The sequence below is a fragment of the Manis javanica genome, chromosome 11 (genome assembly GCF_040802235.1).
Source record: "Manis javanica isolate MJ-LG chromosome 11, MJ_LKY, whole genome shotgun sequence".
Lineage (NCBI taxonomy): Eukaryota > Metazoa > Chordata > Mammalia > Pholidota > Manidae > Manis > Manis javanica.
In genome coordinates this window covers 103,165,275-103,190,874 of record NC_133166.1, presented here as the reverse complement: position 1 = coordinate 103,190,874, position 25,600 = coordinate 103,165,275, and the positions used below count along the sequence as shown (strand labels likewise).

The following is a 25,600-nucleotide window of genomic DNA, read 5'->3' as shown; positions in this document are numbered from 1 at the left end:
TGGAAACACAGGCCTGTTCAGGATCACCCAATTTGTTGGTCTTTGTTTTAAAAGAATCAAACAATTGTAGGAAAGAAATTCCCCTAACTGAGGCTGAGCTATTTTGCTGTTCATTGTGCTCAGAAGCCTCAAGTTCCCAGAAACAAAAATGAATTCCCTTATCAGTCTTTGAAATTTCGTAATCCTGTATTCCACACCCTATGCGTCAGGGTTGATGGAACTGATTTTAGAAAAAAATAGACTGATCCACAGATTTTTATTCTTAAAACTCCATGTTCCTTTCATTAGTGTACACTAATACTGCTTTAGAAGGATTCATTTTGTGAATCTGACTAAAAAACTGCAACTTGCCTGAAACAGAGGGAAAGGCAAATATTCAATCAAAATCTAAATGAAAGTTGTCTTGTCAATGGGTTTCAGCCCCAGGCAAGTTCGGTATGGATTCAATGAGACCGAAAAATGACAATGGAATGTTCTTGTGGTGAAAGGGTTTATACCCAACTTTATTCCCACGGTGGCAGATCAATCACCAGAATCCCCTCCACTTAGAGCGAGACGGCATGCAGCAAGCCGGTCTCTGCCTCTGGGCCTCTCTGCCCCTGCAGCCCTCTCAGTCCAGTCTCTGCTCTCCTGCAGCGGTGGAGCTGTGCCACCGTGTAGCCCAGAGCACTGGGTGGAGCTCTTTACATAGAGTCAATAGCAACGCATTGCCCACACGTGTGTAGTGAGTCAGTCGACCAGGGCCAGGTGAGAATCCTGGCCACAGGAACCTTTGCTTTCTTCACAAAGGTCTAAATTCCCTTTCTCCCAAATTAAATTTGAACACAGCTTTCCCATCGATGGTAGCTCTGTCACTTTCCCCTTCTCTGGGTGGTCTTCTCTTCTTCCCCAGGTGTAGGTGGTCTGTTCTTCAGTCTTCAGGTCGTTTTCAGGAACCCACCTTTCCACAGTCACTCCTGTTTTCCTATATTAGCTCTTCTGTTGATAAATCAAATGTATCTTTCCTTCTTTTGTGCCAAGGACTATCAAACAGCTACATCATCTAGTGAAGGGAAATGTATTTTTTGTTAAAGGGAAGATTACTGTAAACTGGATCTGTAGAATAACTAAAATTAAGAGATCCTATCAGGGAGGTGATAGACAGAAGATGGAAGAATTGTAATACAAATAGTGCAACTCTATGTCAGAATTTTTGATATTCCTCTTGGTTGCCCATTTTTCTGTAATTTACTACCATTTAGTTTTAGAGAGTTTAGTATATATTGGCAATTTGTCAAATATGAGATATAAAAGAACTTGAACATATATCTCAAGTAAATGGAGAAAATATAGAAGCGAGTGTTTGTTTTTTCTTTATCTTGCACGGAGGAAAAGAACTTTTAGATTTGGTCAAAATCTAAATTGAACTTCATAGGAAAGCAATTTAGTAGAATTCTATCAAGTATATAGAAGAAGAATTCTCTAAGAGAGCGCCCGGATAGCTCAGTCGGTAGAGCATCAGACTTTTAATCTGAGGGTCCAGGGTTCAAGTCCCTGTTCGGGCGTTTTTACTTTTGTATTCTCACTGGGACCGCAAATTTTACATGAGAATCTTAATGTGGAAACGTACTTGCTTTCAATTCAATTCTTTTCATTTTCCTTTGATTCCAAAATATGCTACATAAACATGCTCTCTGGGGAGAAAAATGACTACTCAAAGTGGGTTACTTTCTTGGCTATGACGGTTTTGAACGGTAGTTCCCTACCGAGAAGCAATTTGTTTACGATTACTTTAAATCCAAGGAAAAATCAGGTGAAAATTTAAAGAGAAGCGCCCGAACAGGGACTTGAACCCTGGACCCTCAGATTAAAAGTCTGATGCTCTACCGACTGAGCTATCCGGGCTCTCGCGGAATAAGTGCCTTTCTCCTACATCTTACATAAGAATGAGGCACCTTGTGTACTCGATTCTTGCTCGCATTTTGTGAAACCGCGCATGAAAAGTTCAGGATTCCTGAGCCAAAGAAAAACAGACCTAAATCATCCACTTTTCAGCAGCTAATTAAAAATTGAGAGATATTTACATACACAATAAATTCATCAGGTAGCCTTCTTTCGTAATTTGATAGATCCAGGATTAGGAGAATGCGACGCACACCATTTTGGAAGCGCTGTAGCGTCATTACGTCTTTTTACTATTAATAATAGTGTGGATATTAGTTCTAAACCTACCCGACAGGAAAAAAAGAGACACAGAAAGAGAAAGACTAAACGAGAATACAAAGACGCTGTTCTGAAGCTACTGGATTGACCTGTGTAGTACAATGCAGGAGAAAGGACCCTGCAGAGGGTTGGTGAGATTGTCCTGTGACTCCCTTGAAGGCGTTCAAGGAATGTCAAGTGACGCAAACCCTGGAGGTGGTCACCAGCTTGTTCACCTTTGGGTACAAAGCCCTACTAGGCATGAGAGACAGGAACGCAGAACAAGCCAGCAGGGAGAGATTTTATTGACCTTGGCCTTGAGGCTCCGCTCTTCCACAGCCTCAGTACTGAGCGCTGCCCAAGGCTCCAGGGCTGGCCTTGAAGCATCACCCACGGTGAGGTTGAGCGTGGGACAGGGAAGAAGAGGTCTTGTTAGCTCATGTTACTTTCCCTTAATTCCAGAAGCTGTCCTAAAGAAATGGTCAAGGATGTACAAAAAGACCCGATTACAGGAGAGATGGTCACTGCATTTTAGCTGGAAAACACTGGAAATGACAAGTGGCTGTATAAATTATGGGACAGCCTTAACGTGGAATGTTATACAGCCATTAATAATCATGATATAGAATACAACTTGGGCAAAGTATTGTTAAGTTAGGAAATATTTCAGATCAATTTTGTTTTTAAAGGATAAATGCTTGCACATAAAGCCTGGATTGAAGTTAGGTGCCCCTGTTGAATCTTTACTACCACTGTGTGGTCTTGAGCAAGCTACTTCTCTGTGTCTCGGGACAATAGGTGACTGTGAGAATTAAATAAGATGGGTTATATGAATTGTTTAGAACTATGTCTGACAAGTAATAAGCATTCATGAAGTCACACAGAGACTTAATGGCAGAATGTTCAAGAACAGACTATGGATTCTGCTCTATTATTCTCTGACACTTATCCACCCTTCAACGACTGCTTAACATATTTTTTTAAATTAGTTAATTTTTATTGAGGTATAACTGACATACAACATTATGTTAGTTTGAGATGTACAACATGACAATTTGATATTTGCGTATGTTGTGAAATGATCACACGATAAGTCTAGTTAATATCTGCCACCACATAGAGGCCCAAATTTTTTCTTGTGATGAGAACTTTCAAGATCTACTCTTTTACAAACTTCCAAATATGCAATACAGTATTATTTATTATACTCACCATGCTGTATTTGACTGGAGTGGTGGAAGAGGTAGAGAATTTTGAAACATGATAACAGTGGGACGTCATCAATTGATGACAACAATTATGGGCAGAAAGAATAACTTTATCCCCAAGCAATGGAGACCTTTTAAAGGTTTGGCTCATCCAATTCATCCATTTTGTTCCCATTTCCCACTAGAAGGAACACACATTCAATTTGCTCCATTCATGTTACAATAAAAACAATAACAGGGGCTATATTATTAAGAATTCTTTATAGGAATCATATGACCAGAGGATCTACCCGGAACTAATGGCAAAATAGACTAAAATATAAAATTGTGTGTAGATGGGATGCTGAGTCATCAAATTAGGAATAGTAGACTGCCTTTTCTTTGCTCAAAACCCTTTGATTCTTCCCTAATACTTACTGAATAACCACTCAGAACTTTTTATAGCAGCATTCAAAATCCTCCGCAATCTGGCCCCAGCCTACTTTGCTAATATTCCGTACCAGTGCACTTAATAGCAACGTAATGCAAACCACCTATATAATTTACAATTTTCTAGTAGCCACGTTAAAAAAAGTAAAAAGAAACAGGTGAATTAATTTAATACCATATTTTATTCAACCCAATATATCTAAAATATTATCATTTTGATATGTAATCAATATAAAACATTACTAGCGAGATACTTTACATTTTTTCCTAAGTCTTTGAAATCTGATGTGTATTTTACACTTACAGTACATCTCAATTTGGACTAGCCACATTTGAAGCTACATATGGCTGGTGGCTGTTATATCAGACAGTGTGATTCAATACAATGCCAATCTTCTGAACAGTCACCAACCCTTCAACCCAAGTGAACTCTTCTCAGTTTTAAGACTGTGTATTCTAATTCCTCATCCCTTTCATCACCTCATTATTTATGTCATGTCTTTTCAAATGACTTTTCTCATCTCTGCCTCTTGAAATCCCATTCATTTCTGAAGGCCCACTCAGATGATACCTTTTGTACAAAACCTTCAGTGATTATGTTTCATGGGAAGGAAAGATTAATTTGAGAGACTGTTGCTCACATTCAGTTTTTAGATTAAATATCACAGCCATACATTTATTATGCAAACTGAAAAAATGAAATTGGATCCCATGTTACATGTACAGAAATCAATTCCAATGAGATAAAGGCCTAAATGTGAAAAGGAAATCTTTAGAACTTTTAGTAGAAAATATATAAGAGCATCATTATGAACCAAAACCAGGAAAGAATCTCTTCAATAAAATACAAAAAAAAATCAGTAAAACTAAGAAAATAATTTAAAACTTTGATCTCTTTAAAAAAACTTCTATTCATTGAAAGGCAACATTCAGAAAGTGAAAACAATACATAGATTTGAACATGCTATTTGCAGTATATATAATCAAGAAGAATTAATATCCAGATTACAGACAGAACTACAAATCAATAAGAAAAGGACAAACCAACAGAAAAATGGGCAAAAGATACAAACAGGCAATTCATAGATGAGTGACTATAGTCAACAAATATGAAAAAATACTCAACCTTACTAATAAATCATGGATGTATAAATCAAACTATCATGAGAATCCATTGCCCACTTTTCAGATTTTTAAAAAAATAATCTGACAATACTAAGGATTAACAACAGAATTCTTATACATGCCTGTCAGCTCTGTATACTTCTACAGTCACTTTGGAGCACTTTGTCATCATCTAACAAAGTTGGTAATGTGTATGTAACCCAATAATTCCACTTTCTAGGGTGCCCAAAAAGGCAAGTAAAGGAATGTTGACAGTAGCGTTGTTTGTAACAGCAAGCAACTGGAAACACCTAAATATTTATTAAAGGAGGAGATAAACTTAAAAATTGTGGTGTGCTCATTACTGTTATGGGCTGAATTGTGTCCCCCCAAATCTGTATGTTGAAGTCCTAACCCCCAGGACCTCAGAATGTGGCTCTGTTTGAAGATAGGCAGTTTCAGAGGTGATTAAGTTAAAATAAGGTCCTATGGGTGGGTCCTGATTCAATATGACTGGTGTTTTTATAAGAAGAAGAGGTTAGGACTCACACAAGGCACAGACTGGGGGATAAACATGTGAGGACACAGTGAGCAGGTGGTCATCTGCAAGCCAAGGGAAGATACAGCAGAAGAAATCAGATCTACCAACCCCTTGTTCTTGAACTTCAAGCACTCAGAAGTGTGAGAAAATAAATTTCCGTTGTTTAAGTCGCCTACTTTGTGGCATTTTGTTAGGGCAGTCCTCAAAAACTGATACATTTGTTATATAACAATTCATTATACAATTATACAATTCAATATATTATTGTACAACAGTACTATTACAATATTGAAAATTAACTAAAACTACAAGTTGACTTCACAATGATGAGCAAAAATGTAGATTTATACACACAGTGCTGTTTATACATTTTTTTAAAATGTAAAATATTTTTAAGGAATATATACACATGTAAATTCTAAAAGTCTAAATAAATGCATGGTGGGGTAAATTCCAAACTCAGAATAATGGTTTCCTCTGGAGTTGAAGGAGAGAGATGTTATAGGAGAAGGCACTTTAAAAAAATAGGTATTGTTCTTTAGGAAGAGTGGTGGTGTGTGAAGTAGTTCCTTATAATTTTTACAGAAAGGTTATTGTCCAAAAACATGTACTTCTAATTCCTTTAGAACTACTAGGGGCCTTAGAAAAATCATCTCAATCAGTCTTTTTTTTTTTTTTAAGAGATTGGGAAATGAAGAACTGTGTAACTTTCTGGTTTGTAGAAATAGCTAGACTAAACCCAGATTTCCTGCCTCCTTATTAAAAAGATGGTTTGTGAGTACAGTTCTTAGAGAAGGAAGTGATAATCACTGAGTCAGTTGTGACCTTACAAGGCCAAATTTCATTTTCTTTTTTGGTAAGGTTACTTGACTGGTAGGAGAAATACTATAGTTAAGGTTTATTTTCATTATAGCAAGTCATTTGATGAAGTTTTATGAACTCCTTGGGAAGGACAGAGAAATGTTGCCAGATGTTGACCACGATTAGGTGGGATCATTGCTGGTTTAAGAACAACACTGGAAGATGAATGCTTAATTATGAATCACTGTCAAAGATGAGGGGAAAAGCTCAATTCTTAATCCATTTAATTAAAGCCTCAAATGAAGACAAATTAAATATGTTGATCAAAATTTTGCAAAATGCAAAAGTCACAGAGCTAATCTCTCTTGTCCTTCCAGGCAATACTAACTGGCTCATCAGCCACTGCACTTACCACATTCTCCTTATCTGGAAAGCCTGACTCCTCCACTGGACAGATCCTCGTGTTAGTTGTTTTGGAATCCTCTAGGTTGGTGCTTGGCACAGAGCAGGGGTTCAACAAATGTTGGCTGATCTTAAAACAAACCGAACTTCATGACAGGATAATTTCAAGTGTCCAGGAGACAGTACAAAGGAACCTCAACTAACCAGATAGAATAGAAAAGACACAAGTCAAATTCTTGTTTGGAATTTAAAAAAATAAAATTTCACAAAAAGAGGAGAAATCATTGATAGTGGGTCACAGTCCTTCCTCCCTATTTTATTTTGAGAGGTGGTTGCTGACTTGAAACTCTTTGGGAGCAACTTTGAAAAGGGAATTAATTCTTCAGTTCATTTACAGAACGCTGGATCGCCCAGCTATACGCGAGGTTACGCCATAAATAGAGCAAGGTGCAATGTGCAAATTGAAGGAGGTCATTGCCCCATTTTATTTTGCATGGGTCTGTATTTAGCTCTGGGAGCCACATTTTAAGCAGGACAAACAGGTACTTGTTCAGAAGATAGCGACCAAAGTGGCCAGAAGCCATGACAAATAAATAGCTGTAGGCTACTGAGGGGATTTTTTAGCCTGCAGAAGAACAAGGGAGAGGGTTTGGGATGGGACATAGCAGCTGTCTTCAAATAACCGAATAGTATTCGTATTGGAAAGAATGAAGCCTTACTGTTTCTCCCAAGTGCAGAACTGAAACCAATAGAAAGTGCTAAGTAGCGTGCTTCAACTCAGAAAATCCGCTAACGTTTGGAATCGTCCTGAAAGAAACGAAATATTAGGGAGAAGTAATGCCATTTGGCAACAGCAGAGGTTGAAGACAGCCAGCCTGAGAGGTTCGCTGAAGGCACTTCAATGTTGGGAGAGACTAGATGACCGGACTGCGCTCCCCATTAGCTCCATTTCATTGTTCTTTGCATCTGTCTTTTAACATTTACGACGTATCTTGTAGTTATTTGTGTATAGACTAGTCTTATCTCTCCCAATTGACAACACTAGGATGCTTTTTCTTCTTTCCAGCCCTCCTCTGGGGCAGTGAGAATGAGCAAGTTAACACGGAGGAACAGGGAGTGGCGTTTTCCTGGAAAGCTGAAGGCCGCCTCTGATTATGCCCTTAGGTTTCCCCCCTTCCCGCGTTTTGATCTCCTAGGACACGTCTGTAAGCATCTCAAGACTCTACGATTTCCTGAAACCTTCCCTCTTGAATTCTCCCAACTCTCCCTTGTTCAGGTGCTGCGACTCTCCCCATTTGGGATCTACTCTATGGTAGGGGTGCTCAGCCTTTCTAGCTCTCTAGCTCGCCAGCTGACTCATCTATGGTTTCCGGAGGCCTCACCGGAAGTTCTTGTGAGAGAAGGGTTGGGAGGCCGGAAGTTGCGTGCTCATTGCTCGCCGTTTCAAAATGCCGCTGTGGCCTTAGGGACTGCGTCTGACGCCCCCTCCCCCCCGGGCTCGGCGGGGGAGCGACTCATGGAGCGGCCGTAAGGTGTGGCTCTTCGTTTCGTAGTGGGGGGAGCCAGGGGCTGGAGGAGGCGGGTGCGGGGGGACGGGGAGCCGGCGGCGGTGCGGCCAGTCGTGCGGGCCCGAAGCCGGGGTACCGGGCGGGAGGGGCTTGCGGCACGGGTGGCGGCGTTGGGAAGGCCGCGCCGGGCGGAAGAAGGGCTGTGGGGGAAGGGTTAGAAGGTGAGGACCCGCGGAAGCTAAAAATGGAAGTAGACTGACGGGAAGCAGCGTGGCCAACAGGGTACTAACCTCAAATGAAAATAGTCGGATCGACGATGTTTAGCTGGGCGCGAAGTTTTGAGGAATGCTGAGGCACTTGGGAGGAAGGAGCGGACGGAGGGAGGCAGGAAAATGACAGAGGTGACTCAAGTTTTTAAGACAGTCATTTTCAAGGCTGCGGCCCTTCCGTTTCAGAAGAACTTGAGCGCTTATTTGAAAAATGCTCGTTTGGGGGCCACACCCAGACCTCCCCCAAACAGTATCAGGAGGTGGGGCTCGGGAATACGTATTTTAATCAGCATGCCTCCCAACTGATTCTTGTACACCCTAAAGTTTGAAAACACTGTTTTAAAGGGAGACCCGGAGAAAAATGCTGCAGTTTTTGCCACAGGAAAAACGCTTGTGAACACAGGAAAGCTCTGTGTTAGGAAGCTTCTTGTCTTGGGATGTTCGCAGGCGGAACAAGTATCTGTCAAAGATGCTTAGTACCTTTGGTGTTAAGTATGACTACATCTCAGTTTAAGTTAGTCCCCACCCTTTTACACATTCCTGATATGAAAAGGTAATTTAGTTTAAAAGTATTTATTTCACAATAGTTTGTTCCACAGGACTGGTCAGGATCATTTCTGGTAGTCATTAAAAACAAGGAAGTGTGTACCTGTTGTTAAAAAATGCACACAGTACAGAAGTGTGTAAAGTTAACTACTGTCCGTCATCCCTGACTGGTCCTTTCCTTAGCTGCTGTTAACTGCTTGATGTTATATCTCCTGATTTTTTTACACATAGTCACATTTTAAAGCGACAATTGATCCTTTTGTATGTATTGTTCTGCACCTGAAGTTTTTCAGGTAGTAATCAGGGACAGCTTTCTGTATGTATACAAATAATACTTCCCTTTAAAGGCTTGCTTAGTATTGCACTATGGGGTTGTACAATGGCTGCTTTAACGAGTTCCCCATTGATGGGTTTTTAGGTTGTTTCCTGGCATGTTGCTTGTTTTGCAAACTGTGCTGGAGTATTCTCCTGTACACAGTTCTCCTGTACACAATTGACTTCTGTAGGTGTGTAGCAGACCTAGTAAGGACTAAAACAGTGTCTGAATAGTAGCTTATTTTTTAAAAGGAAGAAGTTGTTTTGATTACTCTCAAGTATATAGTTGAAAGAGTATCATTGTTTAATAGAGGTCCTTGGGGTTTTAAAGAATTGATTAGAATGATTAATTATGCTAACTTATGACAAGTTTTTATTTTAGGTTTAAAATCACAGTTGTCTTTAAAGGTAGAGATTTGAAGATGAGGGGTAGGAGTCCCTTGGACTAAATGTAGGGTGAATACCACACCTTCATCATTGATAGATGAGTTATAATATGTTAAGTGTTTTAATAGAGGTGCTCTGGTGTCATTAGCTTCTGTTGGAGGGTTAGAAAAATCTTGACCACAGAAGTGACTTCGGACCTGGGTGGGAGAATAAGAGTTTTCCAGAATAGAAAATAACATACAAGAGTAGATAGGACAGGTGCTAAGGCAGTGACTTTCAAACTTTTTTATCTGTGACTCTCCAGTAGAAAAGAACTTTTATATTATGACTCAGTACACCGAAGGGGAGTAACGGTTAAGAGCTCTGCAACCAGAGTGCTTGGACTCTAAGACTTTGATTTTGGGCAAGTTATCTTCCTCTCTGCCTCAGTTTTCTCTTCTGAAAATAAGGACCATGATATATCTACCTCATAAGGCCTCTGTAAGAGTTAAATCAACTCTGGTATATAAAGTGCTTTAAAGAGTACCTGACACAATGGTACTTAATTGTGTTAAATGTGGGCTGTTTTCAATGACAGAAACAGATTCCACAGAACAAAATTTTGTTACTTTTATCTTCTGTTCTATCTTGTTAATGGAGGGGAGGAAGTAAGGGCAACTGTGATATAAGTTGAAGTTTGAAAAAACTCAGTACCAAAAACATTGTGAGGTGAGTGGTAAAAAGGCTAGGCAGATTCAAGAAACTGAGTTCATCATGGTGGGTGCTGCATGGAGACTTGGAGAAGAATGCCAAGAAGGAATAGAGAGTGAGTTGGAGACAGATCGTAAAAGCTTATGTACCTGTATACCCAGTGAGGGGGTGAGTTTCTAGAAATGGAATTCTTACTGCATGAGCTCTACAGGCCCATGTAAGATAGTTCCTCACTTTTGAAATGCCCTAAAAAACAGGGTGTCTTCACCTGCCCTGGTGTATTCCTAGTTCTGTTGTATTGTGGAATGCAGTGGTGAAATTGGCTTCTCTTCTAATAAGTACATCTCTCTTGAGTGGGAGTCCTTTTGAGAGCAAGCAAAGAAAACTGCAAAAAGGAGTTTTCTTATCATTCATTTAAAAGCAGGCAAATTGTTTTTAGCTCCTTATACTCATCCCTATGTTTATTATTAGCTGGAAAGAAACACATCTCCAGAGAGTCAAAGCAGTGCAGATTACTGATAGCAATTTTTTAAAATATAATTGGGATATTTTCCAAGTGTACTAGTGTTTTCAAGATACAATAAACACAAAATTTTTTAATTTATTCCACATTTGTGTGTATCATTCAATAAAGTAATTAAAACATGTTGTTTTAATTGAATATTTTTTTTTCTTTTCCCCAACTTTTTAATGAAACATTTAAAAGTGTATCACAGAAAGTGTCATTTCACCTTTAAATATCTTAGGATGTATCTCTTGTCAGGATTTTAAAAATTATCACAGTGCCTTTCTACTACAATTAACAATTTATTAATAGTATCTAATACCTAGTACATCAAGATTTCCTGATTGTTTAGGAAAAAATGACATTTTACAGATGGCTTTTTTGAATCAGGACTTGAGCGAGGTCCACACATTGTATTAGGTTTATGTGTTTGAAGTGTCTGTAAGAGTCTCCCCACTTACCCATATCCCACAGAGCAGGGGTCCTGTAGAAATTCCTACATTCTGGATTGGTTAATTACCTGCTTTTTAGTATTGTTTACTTACTTCTCTACCATCCATTTTTCCTACAAACATGTAGTTAGTAGTTAGATCTAGAAGCTTGATTAGATTTGGATTTTTCTTTGGGTTAAGAGTATTTCAAAGGAAGTACTGGGTGCTTCCTGTTGCTTCACATCAGGAAGTACATGATGTGTGAATGGCCCTTTCTTAGGGATAAGTTTGGTCAGTGGGTTGAGTGCTGTAAGCCTGTTCCATGTGTTTTAAAATCCTCCCTCTCCCAGCCATTCACGTGAGTGGTTTTAGCATCTATTAATGATGTTGAAGAGGTGATGTTTAACCTGAGAGTGGAAGGTCTAGGATGAGTCATTGTACAAAACTCACGATGCCCCAAATAATGAAACAAGGTGCAAAGGCTCTGTTTGAGAAACAGAAAGATCACTGTGCCAGTGGTCTGGGGAATGGGGAAGACAGTGCGAGTGGATAGCTTGACAGGGTGCTAAGGCGCCAGCTCTGTGTGTGTCTTTAGAGCAGTCCAAGCTCTGGGGCCTGGCACTATAGAATTGGGTTTGTTTGTTGTGTTGTGGCTTTTTAACTCTGGCTGTAAGGTGGAGTTTGCATAAAATGAATGAGCTTGGAGGGACCAGTGAAGAGTCCGTTGTGGTGATGCAGGCAAGAGTTAACACTTTGGTTTGGGGAAGTGGTCATGAAGATGAAGAGGAGGAGTGATTTTGAAGAATTTAGGAGTTAAAATCTATAAGGTTTGATAATGTAATAGTGGAAGAGGGAGAGTTCAAGATGACTCCTAACTTTCTGGTTTGAATAACTGAATAAATAGTAATACTAACTGGCAGCATGGTATAGTGGAAAAGGATAACCTTTATAGTTGGGCAAGTTACTCCACTTCTTTATGCCCAAGATTTTTCTCTTCTAAGAAGTAATAACAATGTCTAACCCTGCTGTATTTGAAAGAAATTCTAAGTGGAAAAGAGTCAAGATCTTGCTTTGGATTCAAAGCCCTTCAGCTGACTTCATTTCTCACATACATTCTTAAACAGTGCTTTTGTTCATAATGTTTTCCGTCCTATGCTTTGCAGTACTCTCCCATTTAAAAATTAGCCTACTACTATCTCCAGTCCTTCTCATTCCTCCTGTGTGTTGCAATAAGTAATTTGTCCTGCTCTGAACTTCCATGGCCCATTTATCAGTACCATTTTTAATGGCACAACACTTCCTACCAGGTATTACAGCAAAGTAAGAAAAACTTCTATTGAGGTTTAAATTCTTCAGCGCTGCCAAGTGCTCAGTTCCTGTCCCTGCTAAGATGCTGAACCAGCATGACTGGTGGCTTTCTTCCCCCAATCATCCCTAGAGGAACCGTGAAAGGAAAATACTGTGAGAAACAATGGGTGATGTGAGCTGTTGTGGTCTGGTGTGTGTGTGTGTGTAGGGGGGTGCTGGGGGTGTTAGGCTTGGAGCAGGAGTCAGCCAGTCGTGGCTGTAGGAGAATAAACCCTGGGGGAAGGAAACTGTTGTAATGCTGCTATAGTTTATCCCCTCTTGCATTACCTTGGAATTACCTTTTTCTACTCTTGGGGTGACTCAGAGCCCTAGTCCAGCTCTCTCCAAGAGTAAGTCAGGGCATTACAGAAGCCTATGCTTGTGAGGAGTTCAGAAAAACAGGTGATGACACACTTTAGGCAGTCACTTCTCTGTCCCTTACTTTCTTTTTTAAATTTATTTTGGTATCATTAATATACACTTACATGAGCAACATTGTGGTTACTAGATTCCCCCCATTGTCAAGTCCCCACCCCACACCCCATTACAGTCACTGTCCATCAGCGTAGTAGGATGCAGCAGAGTCACTGCCCGTCTTCTCTGTGCTGCCCCTTACTTCCTTGATACCCGAATCCCCATCACAGTGTTGCTTCTTCCTGGGGAACAAAGGTTGAATCCTTGATCTGAGTATTGATTTTATGGGATGGAGAGTGATTGTCATTGTCTAATGATTGTGATTTTCTGGTGCTTGGGGCTTTCTACTTTAGTGTTCATTTCCTGCCTTACTCCACGTCACTGTGACTGATAAGGACGGGAATCTGGTTTTCCCCATTTGCTTTGCTTGTCGGAGTAGCTGCTGTCCTCCAGGGAAAAATAACAGAGACAGTTGAAGAGCACAGGTATTTCAAGAGAAGAACAACATACAGGCTTCACTGGAACAGAAATAATAGAACAGATGGACCAAGGGTTTAAAGTTAGGCTGATAAGCAACCTAAAAGAAATAGGGAAGATAGTGAGACAAGAGTAAGCAGGGGCTGAGAGAACCAAGCAGAAGTAGTAGGCTTGAAAAATATAATGGTTAAAATAACATGACAGATGGTACAAATAACATAAAGGAATTGAAGAATGAATTAGAACTCTAGATGGAGAGTACCTCCCAGAACAAAGAAGGAACAAAATATATAAAGGAAAAGCTAACAGATACTCACATGTAGGTACTCACATCTGAATAAGAATTTTAGGGAAATAAAAATGAAGGAAGTACTTGAAGAAATTGTGGAAAAACAAAAAGTTTTTTCTTTTATTTTAATATCTGTTAAAGTTCTCTTTTAGAATTAAAGAAAGGTAGATGAAAGCCTCAGGTGAAAAGATTCCTTAGAGGGCTAAAGATGGGAGATCAGGAAAATATCAGTTTTAGGTACGTTATAGTGAAATGTAAAAATATCAAAGCAAAAGAAAGTTATAGGAGCCTCAGAATGGATTACATACAAAGGAGTAAAAATGGAATTGACATCTGAGTTTTGAGCATATCACTAAATACAAGAAGACAAAAGAGTGTTTTCAGAGTTTTGAAGAGAAACTTAGAATTTTATACCTAATCACATTCGTTTAAATAGGTGATAATATTCTCAGGTATATGAAATCTTGAGAGCCTTAATTATTTGTAGGTCAAACTGACAAGCCACACAAAGACCCACAGTGAAGACAGTTCTCGATGAAGTACTATGCAAAACCAGGAAAAGTCAGTGTTACTTTCCCCACAGTGTGGCTAAATTAGGAGCTATTCACAAAAACAAATTTGAAAAATATAGACTGCATAGGCACAGCTATAAGGCTCATGGATTTAAAAAATTATCATGGAAGTTTCAGAATAGCTAAAAAGTAAAAAAATTCCTATTCAGATACGAAGTAAAGGTAATCATATTCCTTGGTATCATTGCTTGCTGAAAAGACTAAGGCCTAAAAGACAGAAAAGGAAAGAACAAAGGAGAGAAAAATACATCTATCTCAGAATTTAAAGTCCAGATGATATTGTGCTGAGTTCTTATTAGCTTGGAGACAGAGATACAACTTCTAAGAAAGGCAATAACATACTAAAAAGCACAGGGAGAGTAAGACAAACTGGAATGCTAAGGTAAGATAGAAACAGATCTATGTGTATCAGTCACAATAAATAGGCTAAATTCACCCTTTACAGATAAAAATTGACAAATTGGGTTAAAACCCAAAGTCCAGATATGCTTTTTACATGGGGCACATTAAAAGTTTAAGGGTATGTGAAACGGAAAGTAAAAGATTGGGAAGATACATACCTGGAAATTCTAAACGAAAGAAAGCTGGCATGAGCATATTAAGATAAAACGTACTTTAAGACACGTCTTAACTGGGATGGAAAGAATCATTACATAATGATAATCGCTATATAATGATAGTTCACTGAGAAGAGATAGCAGTTTAAAGCATGTATGCCTCTGATTAAAAATCCTTAAAGTAGATGAAGCAAAGTTGGTAGAACTACACTGGGATAAATGAATAAATCCACCATCACAGTGGGAGATTTCATTTCATTTCTCTTAATTTTTGTATGTCAGGCTGACAAATGAACAGATACGTAAGGTTGTAAAAAACCAATGGGCTTAACCTAATGGACTTAGAGTTCTGCAAGTGTATTCTACAGAATTGATCATTGGTCAGACCATTGTGGAAGCCTTAACAGTTTCAAAGATGAAATGTTATGCAGGGGATCTCTTCCCATAGTGCTGCTCAGTTAGAAGTTAATCACAAAAACCTAAATTTGAAAAATACAGTATGTATAGGCATAGCTATAAAGCTCATGGATTAATTTAAAAATTGTCATGGAAATTTAAAATACAGCTGGGTGATAAAACTATCAAAATTTGCTGGGGTAGAAGGAGGAAGGAATTTGCAGCTCTAATATTCAAATTATAAAGGAAGGAATAAGTTAAATGGAAAAAGAATAAAATTGATCTCTTAAAAAAAGTCAACTCCAGATGGATTAAGGATTCAAATGTCATGAATAAAAATAAAAAAATTTTAGTAAAATCCCTCCTTGAAAGATTGATAGAACTTGCCTGTAAAAAGTACAAAACCCAGTGTATTCTTTGTAGGAAGATTTTTTCACTGCTTTAATAAATATCAGATTATTAAAGCTTTTTATATCTCCCATTTTGTCTAAGCTTTCAAATTGCTGGCATATAGTTGACAGTATTTTCTTTTAAGCTCTACTTTGTACACTGATACACCCTCCTTTCCATTCATGATATTATTGTATCTTCTTATAAACTCTTCTACTTCTTAAAATGTATTGTTGATCATTTCCTGATTTCTTAAGTTAGACATTTAACTAAGTGGGGAATTGAAAGCTTTTCTGAGTTTGAAATCTTGATTCCAGTGATTTATTAAATATATGTCTCAGGCAAATAACATCGCTATGCTCTTGCCTCATATGTAAAATAAAGATAATAATAGTACCTACACCATAAGATTGTTTAATTATATGGGTTAATATATGTGCCTGGTACAGAGTAAGCTCTGTGTAAGTTTTGTCATTTGTTTTGATTATTTAATGTTATGTAATAAATCACCAAACAACTAGTAAGTTGAAACAACAACCATTTTATTTATTTATTATGATTCTGTGGGCTCCATTGGATGGTCCTGGTGGTTTCACTTGTGGCCTGTCATGCAACTCTAGTCAAGTGTCAGCTGGGCTGGAATGTCTTAAGGTGTGTGGATGTTTTGGAGGCTAAGACTGGGCCCAGCTGGACAACTGAGTGCTTCCACGTGGCCTTTCTGTGTGGTCTCCAGTAGGGTAGCCAGATTTTCAGGATTTCCAAAAGCACAAAAAGTGAAGCTGTTGGGCCTGGAGTTGGCACATTATCAAGTCTACTGTATTCTATTAATTTATGTCAGTTTGGAGATGTGGGTCATTGGGCTAATTTTTGGAAACCATCAGTTATTACTATTAATATTCATATCCGTCATGTTGCTCTACCAAGTAATTCTCAGGTTAAGCACTGGGGGATAATATTAATGCACAAGTAAATACAAATCTCTGCCCACTTGCAGGTTATGTTTTACGCAATAATTAACATGTGTTGGTTGATGACAAGAACAATGAAGAAAAATAAAGCATGGAAGAAGATGGGCAGTACTGGGGGCAGGGAGTTGCACTTTTAAAAATGGGTGCTTTTGGAAGGTCTCACTGATGAACTGACATTTGACCCAAGACAAAAGGAGAAAGTTGGAAGCTAGAAGGGCAGGGGTGGGACCAAGAACACCTTTGGGAAGCTAATGCTGTTAAGAAATGGGTGGCTTGGATTAGTGTAGTAACAAGGGAAGTCATGAGAAGTGGTTAGACTTTGGGCATATTATGAAGATAGAGAGAGCTTCAGAACTTATGGACTGGGTGTGGAGTGAGAAACAGGAACCAAGGATGGCTTCAAGGTCACTGACCTGAGCAACTGACAGGATGAAATTGCCATCTGCTGAGATGGGGCAGACAACAGGACTAGCAGGTGTGGGGAGATCAGGATTGATTTTCTGTTTATAAGGTTTGAAATGCTAGTTAAAAGTGGCTGAAGGGGACTTAGTTTTTTCCCCTAGAAGTTAATTTTATTTTTAGACCCCCCCCCTTAGCATAAGTGCTGCCCTTTCAAGGATCCTACCTCAGCCAATCAGGACCCAGATCCTACTCCAGCCAATCGGGACCTGGATCCTACCTCAGCCAACTGGAGCTTCGGCTCTCTCCTCACCAGTCAGCAAGAAGCCCACCAACCACCCTTAGACCCTGCCAATGGACCAGAGCTACGACCTCTTAGCCCACCAATTACCCCTAGACCCAGCCAATTGGCCAAGGTCACACCTCTACCCCACCAACTGCCCCTAGATCCCCAATAAAACCTTTATACTTTTGAAACTCGCTCTCTTTCTCTGCCATCTTGCCACTGCATTGGTGCAGATGAGAGATTGAGCTCGAGCTAGCTCGAATAAAGGCTCTTGGCTTTTGCATCGGTGTTGGCTCCTTGGTGGTCTTCTGGGATTCGCGACTTTGGGCACAACAAGCTGCTTTAAAATAGTAAGTTATACTGTGTCCTGTTTGACTTCCCATGTTGTAGCAAGAGAAGCTGATAGGGAAAGGGAGGAAATTATAATTTGTTAGGAAGTCTTCTAAGAAGAGTGAGGAATCATGTTAACTTTAGCCAGACTGTTTGTTGATTTTTCTAGGCTGCTTCACCTTTTTCCTGATGTGACTTGTTTCTCATACATTTCACTGATTTTTACTAGAAAAAGGCCTGAAGGTAACTCAAGCAAGTTTATTTAAAAATTCATTTTCCTTCTCTATAGGTTTTTTTTCCTAAGGGAAAAAGGTAGAAAGCGAAAATTTTTAATGAAACTTTACTCTGTATGGGAATTCAAGCTATATCTCTTCTTGGTATGTCCACCTTGGTTTAACCCCCTTTGTAGGTATATAGTGTGTCGTCACATTTTAAAAGCTGCTTTAACTGATAATGAATATACTGAATATTTTGATTCTCATTTTCCTGTGGTCACTTGCCAAGACATGTTCCAACATGTTGCAGAGGTTTTCCCTGATTTGTGCTTGCAATCTTAAATCTGTTACTTAATCTTGGTAATCCCTCAGCCCTGCATCTTGTCTTCTAAGGGCTGCTCTGGAGCGCTTGTCCATGAGAGGAGGAGGGACTGAAGAACTATCTGATACCCCTGGGGAGATAATGATTGTAAATTTGACTTTCAGCTGAAACAATTTAGTCATTATCATCATTGTCCTGGAGGTTGGAGCAAGCCTGTACCTGTTTCTTTTTCGGTCTTCACCTAAGGGAAGCATAGATCGTTTTTATTGTTTTTTTGCATAATCTGAACTAGAAAGTGGATAGAAGGGTGTCAAGGACTTTAGCGTGGGTGTGTTGCATTTGTGTAGAGTGTGCCAATATATGTGTCTTTTTCGCGTTTGCTGGCTGCTGTTTTGTAAATCCTAAAGAGAGTTTTCTACTTCAGAAGAGATTTTATTATTTCTTCTAGATTTATCAACAGACTGCAACTTCTTCACTGCCAAAATGACATCATTTGCCACCTCTGCCCAGTGTTCAACATCTGACAGTGCCTGCAGAATCTCTTCAGAACCAGTTAATCAGGTAAATCATTTTTAGGCACCACTATTTTTCTTTAAGAGTTTAAAAAATTGAATTGGGGCATGTAGATGGCCTTACTGTAGGATTTTTTTTGCAGAGCAGAAAGGACTATATTTTGAAATGTCATATTAGGGAAATTAGTAAACAGTATCAACACCCATAAATTTTGAGTTGATAATTGATTAAACAAATATATATATGGAGGTTACGTATTACTCAAAGTGGTACATTTTGAAAACTAGCGTTTTTAGGGTGTGGGTGTCTAGTGGAGAATTTAAACCCAAGTCATATAAATTTGTTTTCTGTCTTGCTCACTTCATTGCAACTAGTTTTTCTTTAAAAATCTATTTTAAATTGAAAATTTAGCAAATGTATTCTTAACAAAAAATTCAAACTTTATAATGTATTTATCTGTAGAGTGTCCTTTGATCATCTCCTTTTTACCTCCCTAAGTCCCTTCCCCCTCAGATATACACTATTAACAATTTGGTGTGTCTTGTTCCAGATCTTTCCCTCTAACGTATAAAACATAATTTTGTTTTGTATTTTCATAAACATTGCACAATATATAGTATTATCTACCTTAATGTATAATAAAGGTGGAATTTGGATTTGGTAGGTGAAAATGTGGCTTATATAATAAATGATTTTGATATAATTGGCCATCTCTGGAAGGAAACAAATGAAGACCTCAAACCCTGTACAGAAACATTCCACACAGCAGAAGATATAAGTGTAAAAGGCAACATGATAAAAAATATTGGAAGAAAGTTTAGGAAATGTTTGTGAAACTTTGGAAAGAGGGAGACCTTAAATAAGACAAACAACTGGAGGGGGCTGTAAGAGGAGAGACGAGTTTGACTATATAAAATGAAAAAAATAAAATTGTATGGCTAAAGACAGGCAACACAGTTGGAATCAAGAGATGTCAAAAAAAGCCCCTTTTCCGTGTATGTGTATATCATATCTTGTTTGTTTATCTGTCAATGGCATTTTCATTGTCCATATTTCATCTGCTATGAGTAGCAGTTAGCTGCCATAAACATGAGTGTACAAACTGAGTCCCTGCTTTCAGATCTTTTGGGTATATACCTGTATTAGGCAGGAAAATAAGAACTGAGGAAAGTAACGCCCCCCTAACACCTAGGAGTGAACTCCTGGGTCATATGGTAATTCTGTGTTTAACTTTTGAGGAACTGCCAGATTGGTTTCCATAGCAGCTGCACCATTTTACATTCGCACCAGCAATGCACAAGGGTTCCAAATTCTCCACATCCTTGCCAATACTTGCTGATTTCTTCTGTTTTCCTTTTATTATAGCCATCATAGTGTGAATGTGCTGCTTTTGAAAATGTGATTTTTCAGGACAGAAACAAGTAACAGTCTCAATCATCACACAAAATGTGATTTTTCAGCCTCAGTCATCACAGAAAATGTGATTTTTCAGCATAGAAACAAGTGGTTATTTTATGTGTTGGAAGATTGTATGTTATTAAGTGGTAAATATCTACCAGAGTTCATTAAAAAATTGTTTAAAGAGGGTCTTTTGTTCCCTAGGGTTTCAGAAACCAGTCTAATGGAAATGTTAATAGCAAGTTTATTTTATATTTCTATCAGGTACGACCAAAACTGCCTCTTCTGAAGATTTTGCAGGCAGCAGGTGCACAAGGTGAAATGTTCACTGTTAAAGAGGTAAGCCATCAAAGCGGATTTCCAGTTTTAAGTACAGCTGAGAAGTAGAAGCCAGTGAATGTGTAGTTCTGAAATCATGCTAAGACAGGAAGTTCTACTCTTGAGGTAAGGGAGGGGCAACATTTGCTCTTTTGTAAAGACCATCAAGCGAAGTTGAACTTCTTAGTTCCTTTAAATTTCTTTCTGAAGAGTGTTGTCAGCTAAACACAAGATTAACTGTAAATTCATTGATCTCAGAGTTAAAATACAAAACATGTACAAGATTAAAAATGACCATGTCTATGATTTACAGAATATACTGCCAGGCAAGAATTAAATGTAGTTTTTCATTGTAAATGTGTCAGATACTTTTCTGAGCACTGTGAGTTATTTTAAACACTTATGTATTTAAATAACTTCTTTAGCATATGAAGTTTTTCTCTTTTTTTCTTCAAACAAAAGAAAATTTAATTCTATAAGTGGAAAAGACTCAGTATTAAAATGTTAACCTCTTCCAAACTGCTTGCATTTAGTAGGGTAAAGACCTAACCTTTCCTAACCAGAGGACACAAAATTGTCAAGCTTTTTTTTTTTTTTTCACTTTTCTTAAACCAGCAGTACTGCTCTCCTGAGCCATTACACCCCTCAAGATTAAGTGCATCATTTTAGATTATATCTCTAAAATCCTGAGCAATAAGACTTTTTTCCAAACTGTTATTAAAGTGCCGATTTTTATATCAATATAGTTGTTAAAATGAATTATGCTATCTCCTTCAATATCATGGCAGAATTTGCCTGGGCTAAGAAGAAACACAGTTGGAATCAAGAGATGTCAAAAAAAGCCCCTCTTCCGTGCCGTTCAGGGAGAATGTTTGTTTTACTGGGGAAAACTTTGAACAGAGTCAGTTTGCATGATAAGCTCTCTCTTTGAATCTTGACCCTACCTGGTGCATAAAGAGGAATTTCCTAGTTTTTTATTTTTAAATATTGGTTCTCAGTATGTGCATTGAGGCAGTGTGGTACAATGAGAATACTAGTATTATAGATCAATTCAGAGTAGTGTTTTAGAGGATCTTATTTTGTATTCTTAGAGTAGATATGTTTTTTTCTGAATATTGGACACACATAAATATAAAACTTCTTTGTCCTAGATATTTGATTAGATTTGACAGCTATTAATACTGGGACATGTTTCTTGGAATTAGGTGCAATGTAGGTACTTGTTTGCTCCAGTATAATGGGAACAGTGTTTGAAAAATCTATGCAAATACTTAATAATTCTTGAGAAGTTGCGGGGGACCTAAAGATAAAGATCTGCTTTGGTCTTTGGTCTGCTTATGATCTGGGAGAAGATTGTTACTGTCATTAAGTGACCTTAATTAGTAATTCTAAAAAAATATACTACTTTCCTAACTAGGGAAAAATTAGACAGTTTTAAAGTTTTGAATCATGAACTTGTGTGTGCCCCTTCCATTTTGTGAACTCTGTGAAAAAAGGCAGATATACCAAATTTTTATTTGATAAACATTATGTTTTATGCACTTATAGTGCTGATGGCTTCTTAACCATTGTACTTCATTTGCCAAAAAGAATTAAGTGAACACACATCAAAAGGCTAGAGAAGTCATGCGCTGCTGGACTTGGAAAATATTTTTATGACCCAGGCAACTTTGAAATTTAAAGAACCAGACCCCTTATTTGGATTGGTGAGAAAAAACTTACGGGCATACTAGGTAAATTCATCACTTTTTCTTCTTGTCAGACCAGTACGTTTCCATTCTAAAATGCAAGGGTCTCTCAATGTTCAGAACGATAATAAGTGGTTGAAGCTAGTAGTTGGGGCCAACTCTCTGGCTGTAACAGCCCTTACACCAGCACCAATAGTCATCTCCAAATACATGTTCCCTCTTTCTCTAGCAGACTGACTTCTCCATAATTAATTCGTGTGTTTTTGGCACCAGCTGGACAGATCTCTTCATGGCGTTTTGTTCCCGGCAGGTCATGCACCACCTCGGCCAGTACATAATGGCGAAGCGGCTTTACGATCAGCAGGAGCAGCACGTGGTGCATTGCGGCGGGGATCTTCTGGGGGAGCTACTAGGGTGCCGGAGCTTCTCCGTGAAAGATCCAAGGTGAGAACAGTGAGGACTTGCTCGTCTTTTTGGGGGCTTATACCTAACCACTTAGTTTGTGTAGGTCATTAATGGTTATTTTTTCTGTTAGTCCACAAATATTTAAGGGCCTAAATATGTCAGGTGGCCTGTGAGACACTGAGAACACAGTAGTGAGCAACAGACTTGATTTTATCAAGCGTAAAGTAAATGTTCTTCTTATCTTAATCAAATGATCATACCAGTGCAGGTAGAATTATATCATGCTATACATACAATTTTTTATCTTGTCTCTTTCACTTAAAATTGTATCAACAGCATTTTCCTCTTCAACTAAAAATTGTAAACCTCATTCGAATGACATTTATGTTTTAATGATCTCAATTAACAATAATGTATTGACCATCAGATATATGTGTGTATGTGTGTGTGTATTTTTCTATGAGCATAAAGTTCTGGGTAAATGAGTCTGGTCAAGGTATCACTTCCGGTTTTGGAGGCAAATGTGACTCAAACGAGGGAAGGCAATAGGATACCTACTAGGCTGAAATCAGAGAAGGATGTCCCCTTATCTCACAATAAGCCTGGACAGTCCGGCAACATGTATTGTTATATGTTATATGTTATAGAAAGAGGTTCAGGAAGCTGTGTTGGGGGGTGTGACTTAGGTCCTTAGGGGTTAAGGCAAGATTCCTTCAGGACATCGTGTTTGAGCTGAAGGATGGTCAGAGAGTCCGAGGGGCTGGATGAAGTGTGTCTGACAGATGGAACATTAATGTATACATGCCTGGGTGGGAGGGACCTACTCCCTGGGTAGGACTTGGCTCTGTTAGAATTCTGGGAAATGCTTACTGTAGAGTGGAGAGTGAGCTGATAGAAAAAGGTGGAATTGCTGGGCAATTTGGGGTTGATGCTAAGCTTGTGTCTGTTTTTCTCCCGCTGGTGGGGATATGGTCATTAAATTATGTAGTCAAATGTTAATCAATAACTATAGCTTTGTGATGACTGTTTCTTCTGAGCTCATTTTGTCTTACAGCAATAAGACTGCCTTCCACCTCCACTCCCTAATTAAAATGTAAAACTTAACCCCTAGAAATAAGGGATAATCTTCAAAGGAAATCTCCCCACTTTCAGTTACCGATAGCTAATAACATACAATGTAAATTAATTAGTTTTTAATGGGGGCAAAGTAACACAAGGGCTTATCCATTACCGTCTTGATGCTTAAATAATTTTTAAAAAATCTGCGGAAGCACTGCTGCCTCTTCATATGTTATAGAGACAAGTTGCAAGATAGCATTTCAGAAATAGCCTTAACACTTTAGTGGAAACCATGGGGTTAATGTTTTATTTTATCTTTTATGACAGCCCTCTCTATGATATGCTAAGGAAGAATCTTGTCACTTTAGCAACTGCTACTACAGGTATGTCTCATCATATTTCTTCAGTCTTTATCACAGCTTTGAGTTCAAGGGGGCAAATGGTGGGAAAACAAGGAGAATCAAGATGGAAATGTGATACTGCCTTGGCTTGACTGGGAGGGATACCTGTCACACACAACATTATTACTATGTTATTTAACTTTTCACTGTGAAAACTTTCAAATACACCGAAAAAGAGAGATTAGTATAATGAATGCCTACTTTTAGACTTAGTAATTATTAACATTTGCTGTATTTGCTTCATCTAGACATACATTTAAAATCTCTAACAGATAAGGACTTTTTTCCTTCAAACGTAACTACAATGCCATATTACACCCAACAAAATTAAAAATAATGAACTAAATAATAACTCCATAGTATTATTCAGTAGCCAAGTGTATAGTTACCCTAGTTATCTCAGTAATATCTTTTACATTTGTCTTGTTCAAATCAGGATGCAAAGTCCACACATTGTATTTTGTGATATGTCTCTTGAGTATCCTTGATCTATACAACTTAACCCTCCTTTGGTTTTATGTCATTTATTTGTTGAAGAAATGGATTGTTTGTCCTGTAGAATTTCCCACATTCTAGAGTTTGCAGATTGTATCCTTGTGATGTTGTTTAATGTATTTCTCTATCTTCTGTTTTTGGTAAACTAGTAGTACTTGAGTAGATTCATGTTTAAATTTTTTGCTGAGGTTTCAGAGGTGGTATGTTGTGTATCTCTTGCATCCTATCAGTCATGTAAGGCCTGCCTGTCCCTTTCAGTGATGTTAAGATTCTGTGGTGTCATGTGACATCACCTGATTTATCTGTTAGAAAGGTCCCCCAAGAACCTTTACCTAATGGTTTTAGTTTTCTGTTTATTTGAATGCCAGTTTAACTCTTTGCTTGATTCCATATTTTTTAAATAACTGCCTTTGAGTTTAATTTATTAAGTACGTGTAGGAAACTGGCTACTTTGGGGTCTGAAGTGTGGTGTGTTAGAGATAAGTGAATAAAGTGGATACAATTGAAATGTAACCCTGTCTCTCACTAATTTCCAAAAATGAACTTTTTCTTTCTTTATTCCTACATGAAACCCTTTTGTGAGCTTCATTTAGATTTTAGGTAACATTGTCCTTTGAAGAAAGCCTGAATTTGTAATCCCTTTGGATTATCTCTCAATAGTTCACGAAAACAAATAGGTTGGAAAAAAGTATTTCCTAATGAAGATTTACTCTTTAAAGTGAGAGCAAGGACACTTTGCTTTATACTGAAAGGTGCTTTTGGACTTACATTGAATTTGAAGCCTGTTAGTTTCATTTAGCCATTTGCCCACTTCACCCAACTGTAAATGTCTGTGTGAGAGGGAAGGCCTTGCAAATGATAATGGAGCTTTACTGAAATTCAGTCACTTGTGAAATAGAACGGCTTTCCTGGATAGTCACTACAGGCTTGAAATACCCAGAGGATTTATTTTATGTTTGCTAATCTACTCTTTTAGTAAAATCTGTTTTCTCATTGCTCTGTTCTCTGAATATCTAGAGTGGGTATAATTCTCATGTTTTCTCT

General features: G+C 38.3%; 1 protein-coding gene, 1 long non-coding RNA gene and 2 other non-coding genes across 9 annotated transcripts in view; 2 read left to right on the top strand and 2 right to left on the bottom strand.

The window, feature by feature from the left end:
* Positions 1-1,471: 1,471 nt before the first annotated feature.
* TRNAK-UUU (transfer RNA lysine (anticodon UUU)) lies at positions 1,472-1,544 on the top strand. Its single transcript has one exon. It is a non-coding gene; the product is annotated as a tRNA-Lys (tRNA).
* A 267-nt stretch (positions 1,545-1,811) lies between these two features.
* TRNAK-UUU (transfer RNA lysine (anticodon UUU)) lies at positions 1,812-1,884 on the bottom strand. Its single transcript has one exon. It is a non-coding gene; the product is annotated as a tRNA-Lys (tRNA).
* Positions 1,885-4,465: 2,581 nt separating this feature from the next.
* Positions 4,466-8,033, bottom strand: LOC140844502 (uncharacterized). The gene is made up of 2 exons (XR_012122930.1): positions 7,386-8,033; positions 4,466-6,865 (listed from the first exon to the last, which is right to left on the bottom strand). It is a non-coding gene; the product is annotated as an uncharacterized lncRNA (long non-coding RNA).
* Positions 8,034-8,053: 20 nt separating this feature from the next.
* The window catches only part of MDM4 (MDM4 regulator of p53), a 35,369-nt gene continuing 17,822 nt past the window's right edge, over positions 8,054-25,600 (top strand). For all 6 annotated transcript variants that reach the window (XR_001856050.3, XM_017678885.3, XM_017678881.3 and 3 more), the window contains exons 1-5: positions 8,054-8,198; positions 18,728-18,840; positions 20,455-20,529; positions 22,507-22,640; positions 23,988-24,043. Coding sequence is in view for 5 of the 6 variants with exons in the window: in XM_017678885.3 (XP_017534374.1) it covers positions 18,763-18,840; positions 20,455-20,529; positions 22,507-22,640; positions 23,988-24,043 (343 nt within the window). In the remaining variant the exon portion in view is untranslated. The remainder of the gene's footprint in view (positions 8,199-18,727; positions 18,841-20,454; positions 20,530-22,506; positions 22,641-23,987; positions 24,044-25,600) is intronic.